General features: G+C 42.2%; 1 protein-coding gene across 1 annotated transcript in view; it reads left to right on the top strand.

Moving 5' to 3' along the window:
- Positions 1 to 7,403, top strand: part of EFCAB11 (EF-hand calcium binding domain 11) — a 197,732-nt gene extending 190,329 nt beyond the window's left edge. The window contains exon 7 of the mRNA XM_032624777.1: positions 7,304 to 7,403. Coding sequence (XP_032480668.1) covers positions 7,304 to 7,388 — 85 coding nt within the window. The 3' untranslated portion in view covers positions 7,389 to 7,403. The remainder of the gene's footprint in view (positions 1 to 7,303) is intronic.
- Positions 7,404 to 12,450: the final 5,047 nt, after the last annotated feature.

Below are 12,450 nucleotides of genomic sequence, written 5' to 3'. Positions count from 1 at the left end.
CGCACCCGTCGCTGTGCACTACTCCGCGGTCCCGAAACTCCCCCCTCTGCCTCCCGCAGTCTCCGCCCGCGGAGGGGCTTCCTAGTGTGTGGAAACTTTTCCTCCTTCACAGCTCCCTCCCACTGGTGCAGGTGCCGTCCTTATTCTTTTGTCTCTGTTTTTTCTTTTGCCCTACCCAGTTACGTGGGGAGTTTCTTGCCTTTTGGGAGGTCTGAGGTCTTCTGCCAGCCTTCAGTAGGAGTTCTGTAGGAGTTGTTCCACGTGTGGATGTATTTCTGGTGTATCCGTGGGGAGGAAGGCGATCTCCGCGTCTTACTCTTCCGCCATCTTCAAGGTCCCCCTCAACTGGTGATTTTTATCTCCTAGGAATTAGCATTTTTTTCTAGACAAATTATACTATTATTATAGATCAATGTATTGCGAAACTAGTGAGATGATAAATGTGTAAAAAATAAACTTCAGGGCTTCCCTGGTGGCGCAGTGGTTGAGAGTCCACCTGGCGATGCAGGGGACGCGGGTTTGTGCCCCGGTCTGGGCTGTAGTTTTTATATATTTAAATTTTTAAAGAGGTTGAAAAAGCAAAAGGGAAGACCAACTCGTCCATTCCTAAAGATACTTTACATTTATTTTGGGGTGAAGTCCAACCATAAAGGAGCTGCAAAGCAAGACTTCATTTCACCTCTACCTTCCTAGCAAAGCATTACTCCTTCCCACTGCATTTTGAGGTCATGCAACTACAGGATGCTTTAAGGATCAGCCCTCTGAACTTCCTTCTGAGTTCATTATAAAAATGTGGTCCATGGCCTTGTCTACCACCCCATACTATTTTTCCCTTATGAAGGCTAATTTATCCTGGAGATATTTTCCTGAAGTGATAAATTCCTTTTAGAGTGAAGAGTGGCATAAATAAATAAAACAAGTATAATATCAATGAAATGCAATAAACATTTCTCTGCTGGTGGATAACAGGCTCATGCTTTTTTTTTGCGGTACGCGGGCCTCTCACTGTTGTGCCCTCTCCCGTTGCGGAGCACAGGCTCCGGACGCGCAGGCTCAGCGGCCATGGCTCACGGGCCCAGCCACTCCACGGCATGTGGGATCTTCCCAGACTGGGGCACGAACCCGTGTCCCCTGCATCGGCAGGTGGACCCTCAACCACTGCGCCACCAGGGAAGCCGGGCTCATGCTTTTAGAAGGAGGAAAGCAACCTTCACGGAACTCCTACCATGTACCAGGAACTCTGCTAGAAGCCTTAAATAATTGTCACTTGAATTTTTATTTTCATAACCTTGTGAAGCAGGTTATGAGGATCAGTAAGTTTCAGTAACTTATCCAAAGTCACATAGTGAGTGATTAAACCAGACTAAATTCAAACCTTAATAGGATATTTTGATGAAAAAAATATTTGAGAAGCCATAGTATTTTATGACTGTATAGGGAATGGAAGAGGGGAAAGAGACAAGTTCATGTTAATTTGTTGAAAATCTAGGGGACTTCCCTGGTGGCACAGTGGTTAAGAATCCACCTGCCAATGCAGGGGACATGGGTTCAAGCTCTGGTCCAGGGAGATCCCACATGCCGCAGAGCAACTGAGCCTGTGAGCCACAACTACTGAACCTACACGCCACAACTACTGAAGCCCGCGTGCCTAGAACCCATGCTCCGCAACAAGAGAAGCCACCACAATGAGAAGCCCGAGCACTGCAATGAAGAGTAGCCCCCGCTCACTGCAACTAGAGAAAACCTGCACACAGCAACAAAGCCCCAATGCAGCCAAAAATAAATAAATAAATAAATGTATAAAGAAAAAAAAAAAAAAGAAAATCTACTTCCAGAGCAATAATTTGAGACTTTTCATCCCAGTTTTGAGATAAGGAGACTCAAGCTCAGAGAAGTAAAATAAATTTTGTTTTTGTTGTTGCTCATGATGACAGAACAAACAAGTCTATGAGGTAGGTCTATTAGCACGAGAGAAAAGGTTCAGCGTAAGGCTCTTCCATGGAAAATACATCGTGTCCTTGGCCCTGCTTCTTTTGTCCCATTGTATTGGTCAGCTCAGGCTGCCATAACAAAGTACCATGGTCTGGGGAGGCTTAAACAACAGAAATGTATTTTCTCACAACTCTGGAGACTAGAAGTCTGAAGTCAGGGTGTCGGCAGGGTTGGTTTCCTCTGAGGCCTCTCTCCTTGGCTTGTAGATGGCCGCCTTCTCCCTGTGTCTTCACATGGTCATCCCTATGTGTTTGTCTGTGTCCAAATTTCCTCTTCTTATAAGGATACCAGTCATATATTGGATTACAGCCCACCCTGATGACCTCATTTTAGTTAATTACCTCTTTAAAGACCCTGTCTTCGGGTACAGTCCTGTTCTGAGGTACTGGGAGTTAGGACTTCAACATAGGAATTGTGGGGGGATGCAGTTCAGCCCATAACACTCATTACTCAGGGTGAGGGTCACTCCACACTCAGCCCATGCTACTGAGGAACAGGTTGTTTGGAAGATACTATGACCTGGAGAGCTGGTAGTCCAAAAAAAAAAAGAAAGAAAAAAAAGAGAGCCCTAAGTCATAGATCTCTAGAGGGATGATTAGGGCAAAAGCTGCCATTTTCGTAATGAATAATTCCTTATGAACTAGTCTCCATTCCATTTGATTCATGTTTCATTTCCTTTAGTTATGCTACTGTTACAGTGTTCAGACAGAGCTAGGAAAAGAGAAACTATTTCTTCACTGCATGAATGAAATCACCTAACACCCAGATAAAGCAACTTGTGTTTCCTGCCCAAATATAATACTGAACTTGAAAAGGACAAGCAAATGTCAGCTTGAATGGGTGATTCTCATTGTTATTATTTACCAAAATGATCTATTTGGGGAGAGAGAATGGTCTTCCTTAAACTAAATGAAGTAACTTATTTCCTTGGAATGTAAATCTTACAGGAAAACTCCTCTACTTTATCAAGTGATTGAGTGACTTTCTGCAAGTAGATGAGCGTCTTTCTCACGAATGACCTGCATTTGTCTTGAGATCATTCAAGAGGAAAGAAAATCTTGTCCCCACTACCTTATTTTTTTTTAAATCTCCATTTCAGAAGTACCACGTAGCTTGGGACACTGTTTTCCTCATTTGTATTGACTTTCTCTGTTGGCGCACATTGCGTCTCACAGCTTTAATTATCACTTATATACAGATGATATTCAAATTTGCACTTCATTTCCAGCCCTTTCAGATGATGTCACCCTTCGCCTCGCCCCAAATTTGGCTCATATCTTGTCTTGGATGAGCCACAATTTTCTCTGATTGAATATGGATGAGATGGAGGCTTTGCAGTTAGTTGTAAATAAACTCTAAATGCCCTGGAGTTAATTTACCTCATTGATATCCTGCCCCTCCAGTTAAGAGCAAGAGTGTTCTGTGACTGACTCTGAATTATTCTCCTTCGTTCATCAGAGACGACCCAGACAAGGGATTAATCTCCACAAAATATCCAAAGATATGTGACGGTTTCCATCACTCCCAATTTTGACCAGAATTCTGGTATGGCACAGCTGAAATTCTGCCATGATCTTTGGAAAGGCTTCCGATCAATCCCCTGTTCACGGTCTACTTGGAATATGGCTGCCCTTTGGCCTTGCTCTGTGTACACTATCCCAGGACACATTTTCCTTCAGGCAGCTGTGCTAGTTTCTTGTGCACTGAATAAAATGTAATTTGTCAAGATCTTGGCCAGATTCTCTGCCTTCATATAAACTAGCTTTTGAAATGTCTTAAAATTATGGTCTCTCCTTTTCAAGAGTTGCTTGCTGTTTTGTTTCATCATGTGGTTGGAGAGGTACCCTGAGTAGCACCTCGATACTCACAGAACGTGCTGTCTTAAACAAAAATGTGTATTTGAAAACACTAGGAATATTTCATCATAAGCGTTAACCTATGAGAGCCTGACACATAATAAGCAATATGCACTCAACATGTACTTGTTGGAATAAAGACGGAGTAAATGAATTTGTGATCCTTTGACCCATTTGTGGGTTTTGCTGCTGTAGTTATTTATAACATTTTTCTCTACCTGTTAGGTTATTATGTAACTGTGCTGTGTAATTATTATTTCAACTAGAACATATTGGAACTCTCCATTAACATAACTGAAGGGTATAAAATAGAATGTTTGCAGTTGTCAATTAGCCGATTTGTCTTGTGTTGCTTTTCTTCATTATTTCAGCGTAGCTAACGGTTCATTCAGCACATTTTAATTAAAAACAAACATGTGTGGGTCCGCTAAGAACTCTAGTATCTGGTAGTGCAGTTAGACAAAGATGGCAAATATTTCTAGCAGTGACCATATGATATCTTCCATTCATCTCAGCATAATCCTCCGAATCTAATTATTGGGAGGATGGCAGCTGCACTCAGTTAGGCTTTTCTTTATTTTTACAGAGATGTGTTTTTTCCAGCCCGTTGTATGGTAGAGAATCAGCTGCTGCTGGAGTCCTTCCCAAGGCTGAAGGCCCAGCATCTACAGGACTTTCCCCCAGTTGCTTCCATCGCAACATTAGCCGTTTGTTCCTGCCCACGTGCCATCTGGCCTGAAGATGTTCCAAGGAAGTGTATGGTCTTCTGACAAGCTATCTTCCTCTGTTTATACAAATATATTAGGTATATAATTACGACCTGAAGGTATCAGCATGGAGCAGCTGCCACCAAGGAAGCCTCATTGACGGGTGCGGCGTTACCTGCACGAAGTCGCCGTGTCCTGTCCTGGGGGCTGGTCTTCAGCTTTGCACACTCAGAAGCATGATTCTGTCAGCTTAGTTTCTTACTAACTGAGGATGCACAGGAGAATGTATTCATTTAAAAAGAGGATTATGACAACTGAAAATATGCACTCACACCAAATGTCCCTTTAGTATGATAACTGAGAATGGGGACTCTGGAGTCAGACCACCGGGGGTCAAATCCTATTTGTGGGGCTTACTAGCTATGTGATTTGGAACACGCTGCTTAATTTCATCACATGTGGCAGACAGCCTTTAGGGGGACCCCATGATCCCTCCCTCCTGGTATTCATACCTTTGTGTCACTCCCCTCCCCACAAGTGTGGGCGGAGCTTGTGACAAGCTCCTAATCAATGGAAGGTGGCGAAGGCAATAAGACGCACTTGGTTATGTGCGTGGGATTTTGTAAGAGCATAGCACCCATCTTGCTAGAGTTTCTCTCTGTTTCTGTCTCTGTCTCTCTCTCCTTGAACCCATGCTTTTGGAGTGCTGAGCTGCCATGTAAAAGTCCAGCTACACTGAGGCCACCATACTAGAATGACCACATGGAGAAACCAAATAGAAATAGAGATGCCCAAGGAGCTGCCTATCTTCCAGCCCTAGCTCCCAGATCTTTTGGGTTTTCCCAGTCCAAGCCCCAGACATGTGTGTGAAGAGGTCTTTGAGATGATTTCAGCTCCATTCACAGGCTAACTGCAGCCGTGGAGCCACCCCAAGTGAGAGTCACCCAGCTGAGCTCAGTCAGTCCCAGAACTGAGTGGGAGAAGAAATGATGGTGATTGTTTCAAGCCACTGTTTGAGGTAGCTTGTTATGTAGCAATGAAGAACTTGAAAATACACACATGCCCACACTCACGTTTGTATGCAAATGTATTCATACAGACACATATCCAGTTTGACACACACACAGTCACACAGCTTGGTAACTAGTGGTATCAATGCTATTGTCACATTTGCTATTATATCCTAGATACTTACCATCTCTAGAGTCAGCACACGTGCTTTTGATTATTTGTAAATCCCAGATCCATGATGTATGGTCATGTATAATTTTGCTGAGCCATGAATTTGAGTCCCAGGCTCGTGGGTGGGAGCGAGTTTCTCAGCTAGTGAGTGATCCTAGCTGACTACCGGCACAAATAGGATTTTGTTCTCTACTGGTCATTCCTTATGCAATAAATTTTTGATGTAATTTTTTTTTGATGTAATTTTTTTTTGATGTAATTTTTTTTAAATGCTTTGCTCCCCCAAAAAAGTGCTAAAAAATATCAGCTGACTGCTAGTCTTAGTGATAGAAGTGAAAGGAAAATAAAGAGGCCTGAGAAATAGAGATTCCCCACCTAATAATAGACATTTCAAAGAACAGAATGCCAAATGTGATGGCAGCTTGGCTTTATGACGTGAAAACAGTTAAAGGATGCAATCCCCAAGCCAGGGAGCATAATTGGGTAAGTCATTTTGGTGAGAATCCCAACCAGAACGTGGTAGTTTATAAAGTCATCAGAAGCCTCAAGACATCATTCATATTTTTCAGTTAGAATATATTGCATTTTGGGAGAAAATTATATGCATAGTTACATTCACCAATTTGTGGGATATTTGAAGGTGCAGGGACATCTCTTGAATTTCAACAGAATGTAGTCCTTGACTTCACATACGAGATGCTCTGCTAGGCTTGCGCAGCATTAATAAGAGTGTAAGTCACGGTCCTGCCCTTGAGATGCATACAGTTTATCCAGGCAACGGGTGTGGAGGGAGGAGAGGCAATAAGAAACAAACAAATGATGAGGTAAATATTATCACACTCAAGTGTGGTGGTGAACATCACCTATGATTAGTTAGTGTAGAGAATAAGGGCTGTTAGTTCAGAGGAGAAAGAGCAAGAATTTGAGATCTCTCAAAGGAAAAGGTCCAAGCCGCTTAGCCTGGCATTCAAGGCCCTCCATAATCTTGTCCCAACTTCACCTCCAACCTTCTCTCATAATATCCTCTATATAAACAACCCTTCTAGTCAATTTGGTTGATTCATTAAGAAATGCACCTGCCTCTCATTTTACACCCTGTTAATTTAAGGAGTTTGAAATAAAATGAGCAACTTTAAAATGTGCTTTTAAATGTCATCTTAAAGAATTACATTCTTTAAAATGAACAATAAAAAAGAAAATGGGGCTTCCCTGGTGGCACAGTGGCTGAGGGTCCGCCTGCCGATGCAGGGGACGCGGGTTCATGTCCCGGTCCGGGAAGATCCCACATGCCGCGGAGTGGCTGGGCCCGTGAGCCATGGCTGCTAAGCCTGCGCGTCCGGAGCCTGTGCTCCGCAACGGGAGAGGCCGCAACAGTGAGAGGCCCGCGTACCGCAAAAAAAAAAAAAAAAAGAACAGTGAATGAGCAACACACATGCACATAAAATAATTTCAGAATAACACAATTTAAACTGCTTGCCAAATTGTTTTAACAAAAAATTCCTTAGCAATAGTGATTATAAAAATTCTCATGCATGATCTACCATGTTCCTTTCCCCTTCTGGCTAGCTGGAGTGGAGTCAAGCCCCAGGGTGACCTTGGACCCTACCTGTTGAAGATGGCAGAGCCTCAAGCAGCTGGGTCCCTTGAATGAGTGTGTGAAGGAAGGTCACCTAGCAACCAGGATGGCCCCTGTCAAATGGCTACAGGTAGATGTAAGAAGCAAATGTATATTGTGTTTGGCCTCTGAAATTTGGGGTTCGTTTATTACGGCAGCTAGCTTCTTAGGCAATTTGCACTATCTTAACCAATATGGTCATTTAATTTGAAGAAGTGGGGAAAAAGCTACTAACATAAGAATAGAGGTTACCAGCTGCACTGACAAGGGCTAACAGGACAGTTCCCATCAAGACTACGGATTTTGGCACCAGACTGCAGGATTGAAAGCCAGTTCTGCCATTTACTGGGTATATAACTTTAGGCAAGTGTGTTAGTTGGGGTTCTTCAGAGAAGCAGAACCAGTAGGATGTGATACATATGTAGAAAGAGATTTATTTTAAGCAATTGACTTATGTGATTGTGGAGGGTTGGCAAGTCCAGAATCTGATGGGGGAGGCCAACAGGCTGGAGACACAGGAAAGAGTTGCACTTCAAATCCAAAGGCAGTCTGTTAGTGAACCAGGAAGGGCCAGTGCTGCAGATGGAGTCCACAGGCAGTCTGCTGGTAGAATTTCTTCTTGCTTAGAGAGAGGTTAGCTTTTCGTTCTTTTCAGGCCTTCAACTGATTGGATGAGGCCCACCCAGCATTATTGAGGGCAATCTGCTTGGCTCAAAGTCCACTGCTTTAAATATAAATCTCATCCAAAAACACTCTCATAGAAACATCCAGAATAATGTTTGACCAAATATCTGGGCACCATGGCCCAGCCAAGTTGACACATAAAAGCAACAATCATAGGAAGTTAATCTCCCAGTGCCTCAGTGTTCTCATCTGTAAAATGGAGATAATAAAAGAACCTATCCTAGTGGGTGAACATGAAGTCGAAATGAATCAACGCGTGTGTTTAGAACAGTGTCTGCACATTGTGCTCAGTGAGTGTTTGCTCTTGACTATTATTATCATGAATTAGTATTGTCATAGGCTTTGGCTGTATGCTTCTCTCTGATGAAAACGCTAAGAAAAGATGTAAGCAGGGCCACCAAGAGTAACAGGATTGTTTGGCTGGGAACACCAGTAATGTGATGAGAGACTTCACACATTAAAATTCTCATAATGTAGAAAATGGAGACTTGCATACTCACATTTGCAGGCTGTATTGGCCAGTTCTCCATTAGTCAGTGGCTCTTTTTTTCTTGTTATTCCATGAATAAATTTTAATATATTCAACTTTCCCCATAAACTGCTTATTTACTGTTCGTATTAATGCAATATAGCAGAAACGTTTACATGACTGGAATCTTTTGCAGTCTGCTAGAGCATTTCTCTTGCATTTCTTTCCCTTCGTTTCTGGTGAGAAAATTCAGTTTTGCTCTACACGTTTTTGAATTAACTGTCACTTCTCAGGAATGCAATATCAGCATAAATCAGGAAGCTGATGTAGAGTGGAATGATTAAGAATCTGGCTTGGGGTTGGGCAAAATTGGGCGTGAGCCTTTCCAAACCCTGGCTTCTTCACAAAGTGCTGTTGTGAGGACGGAATGGTGGGTCTCACCACAGTGCCTGGCACTCAGGAAGCACTCGATGAATGGGAACTATGACGATCCCTTTCATTAGGAACTCTCTGTATTGTTGTTTCAATGTTCCACCTTGCTCTGGGGAGACCTAGCATCCTGGGTTCCTGAATGACTGTGTGGAGGAAGCAATCAGAATCACCACTGTCAAACTGTTACACATGCAAGGAGTAGACTATTGTGGTTAAACTTTTAAATTTGAGGTTTACTCGGAATTCCAAAGGATGCGTGCACCTATTTACGATAGCCAGGACATGGAAGCAGCCTAAATGTCTATTGACAGAGGAATGGATAAAGAAGATGTGGTAATATATACAGTGGAATATTACTCAGCTATAAAAAGGAACAAAATAGTGCTATTTGAAGAGATATGGATGGACCTAGAGATTGTCATACAGGGTGAAGTAAGTCAGAAAGAGAAGATCAAATATCATATATCGTCGCTTATATGTGGAATCTAGAAAAATGGTACAGATGAACTTATTTGCAAAGCAGAAATAGAGTCACAGATGTAGAGAAAAAACTTACGGTTACAAAGGGGGGAAGGGGAGGTGGGATGAATTGGGAGATTGGGATTGACATATATACACTACTGTGTATAAAATAGATAACTAATGAGAACCTACTGTACAGCACAGGGAACTCTACTCAGTGCTCTGTGGTGACCTAAATGGGAAGGAAATATAAAAAAGAGTGGATCTATGTATATGTATAACTGATTCACTTTGCTGTACAGCAGAAACTAACACATTGTAAAGCAACTACACTCCAATAAAAATTAATGAAAAATAAATAAATTTGGGGTTTGCTTATTATAGCACCCAGCTTGTTAGCCACAGTGCCTCACCTTAACCCAGTGGTCCCCAACCTTTTTGGCACCAGGGACCGGTTTTGTGGAAAACAGTTTTTCCACAGATGGGGAGGGGATGGTTCAGGCAGTAATGTGAGAGATGGGGAGCAATGGGGAACGGCAGCTGCCAGTCATTTCCTGCTGTGCGGCCTGATACCTAACAGGCCGAGGACCACTATGGGTCTGCAGCCCGGGGGTTGGGGACCCCCGCCTTAACCAGTATGGTCAGTTAATATTCAAGTAGGTCACTGGCCATTTGTGGTGTCCTCTCCACCTCCACAGGCTTCAAAGGCCTTGAGCTTCTATAGAAAGTATCTGCTACACAGCTTGTTTACTCTCTGTATCTACTAGCCAGTGTCAATGCTTCTCTTCTTATGGAAATGTCTTCCTTTCCCAAATAGACAATATCATAGGTATTGATTTCAGGGTAAAAGAAATGTGACTTTCTTTATTCAGTTCCTTTCTTGAGTTTCCATGCTTCTGACATAGCAGAAAAGGAATTCTAGTTAATTGGGGTTTTTCCTAATTTCTTTTGGAGTTCCATCTAAGTTTTAGGTTGTGGGGATGGGCATCTGGTCTTCAGTATCATCACTGGATGCAGGCATTCTCGTTTCTGTTTGGGATTTCATTGTCAGTTAACTGGGGATTTTTCACTCATTCTTGACTGTAGGGCTTCCCTCCATTTGTCCAAGACTCAGCATTTTCATACTGCTTATAGGTATGTGAGGATAAAGAAGCTTATGTGAGAGTCCAGGGTGTATAGAAATTTGTTTGTGGGTCAGTCGGTAGAAGAAGGTACTAAGGACAAAAAAAAAAAAAAAAATCAGCTAATATTTCTGAAGTATAATTCCACCACAAGCAGAGAGCCCCTTGAGGGCAGGAATTGTATCTTGACCATATTCTAGTACCCTGTCCAGAATCAAGTTGACATCATTAAATATTCCCGCTGCCATTAACTAATAAAGAACAGTCAATGGGCCATAGAAACAGGGGAAGAAAAGATTTCCAGTCTTTTTGGAAACAGTGACTTTAAGCATGGGAAAGCACTGTTACATGTTGGACGTGGGCACCTCCTCCCAAATTCATATGTGGAAGCCCCAACCCCCAGGACCTCAAAATGTGACTATATTTGGAGATAGGGTCTTTAAAGAGGTGACTAAAAGTTAAAATGAGGTTACTAAGGTGGGCACCAATCCAATATAACTCGTGTTCTTAAAGAAGAGATTAGATTACAGACACACACAAAGGGAAGACCACGTGAAGACATATAAAGTTCCTTTTGTCATCAACAGTGGCTGCCAAGACCAAAAGAAGGCCGTGCTTTAATTTGACAGTGTAAGACTGAGCTGGGTCTTCAGTTCTATACTTAAGGAGGTTTTTTTTTAAAAAGTCATGTTATGGAAGCAACCTAAGTGTCCATCGTCAGATGAATGGTTAAAGAAGATGTAGCACATATATACAATGGAATATTACTCAGCCATAAAATGAAACGAAGTTGAGTTATTTGTAGTCAGGTGGTTGGACCTAGAATCTGTCATACAGAGTGAGGTAAGTCAGAAAGAGAAAAACAAATACCGTATGCTAACACATATATATGGAATCCAAAAAAAAAAAAAAGGTTCTGAAGAACCTAGGGTCAGGACAGGAATAAAGACACAGAGCTAGAGAATGGACTTGAGGACATGGGAAGGGGGAAGGGTAAGCTGGGATGAAGTAAGAGAGTGACATGGACATATATACACTAGAGGGGTGGAATAGGGAGGGTGGGAGGGAGGGAGACGCAAGAGGGAAGAGATATGGGAACATATGTATATGTATAGCTGATTCACTTTGTTATAAAGCAGGAACTAACATACCATTGTAAAGCAATTATACTCCAATAAAGATGTTAAAAAAAAAGTCATGCTATATAAATTTGTTTCTCAATATGCAAAGTTGCACACATTATATTCTGCCTCTAGCCATGTTGGAATAACCAGTACTATTTGTTCCCTTCCTGCCATAAACAACTAGACAACTGGATAAAATATATGATACAATTATTTTCAGATGTTGGACAGCAGGACTATAATCCCTGAGGGAAGGGAAACAAAACAAGGTGAAAGAACCACGGGGGAGCCATAAACAGAAACATTCTCAGCATTCACAATTATCTGGAAGACAGTTGAGTTCCACCCAGTCAGTGTGGAGAAATCTCACTGACCACTGCCTTGGTTTTCTACGGCTGCTGTAACAAATTACTCTCAATATAGTGGTTTAAAACAACACAAATTTATTAACTTACAGTTCTGTAGACCAGAAGTCTGACACAGATCTCACTGGGGTAAGACCCAAATGCGGGTATGATGCATTCCTTTCTGGAGGATCTGGGGAAGAATCTGTTTCTTTGCATTTTTTCCCTCCTAGGAACCACCCACTGTTTTTTGACTCATGGCCTCTTTCCTCCGTCTTCAAAGTCAACAACATTGAGCTGCGTCCTTCTCACACTCTGTCTCTCTGGTTCTCTCTTCTGCCTCCCTCTTCAACTTTTAAAGACCCTTGAGCCCACCTAGACAATCCAGGATAAACTCCCTAATTTAAAGTCAAATGATTAGCAAAACTTAATTCTTAAACCCTATTTCCCCTTTGTCATTTA

Source organism: Phocoena sinus, chromosome 2 (assembly GCF_008692025.1).
Source record: "Phocoena sinus isolate mPhoSin1 chromosome 2, mPhoSin1.pri, whole genome shotgun sequence".
Classification (NCBI taxonomy): Eukaryota; Metazoa; Chordata; class Mammalia; order Artiodactyla; family Phocoenidae; genus Phocoena; species Phocoena sinus.
The sequence above is the reverse complement of the archived record's forward strand: the minus strand, read 5'-3'. Positions and strand labels throughout refer to the sequence as shown.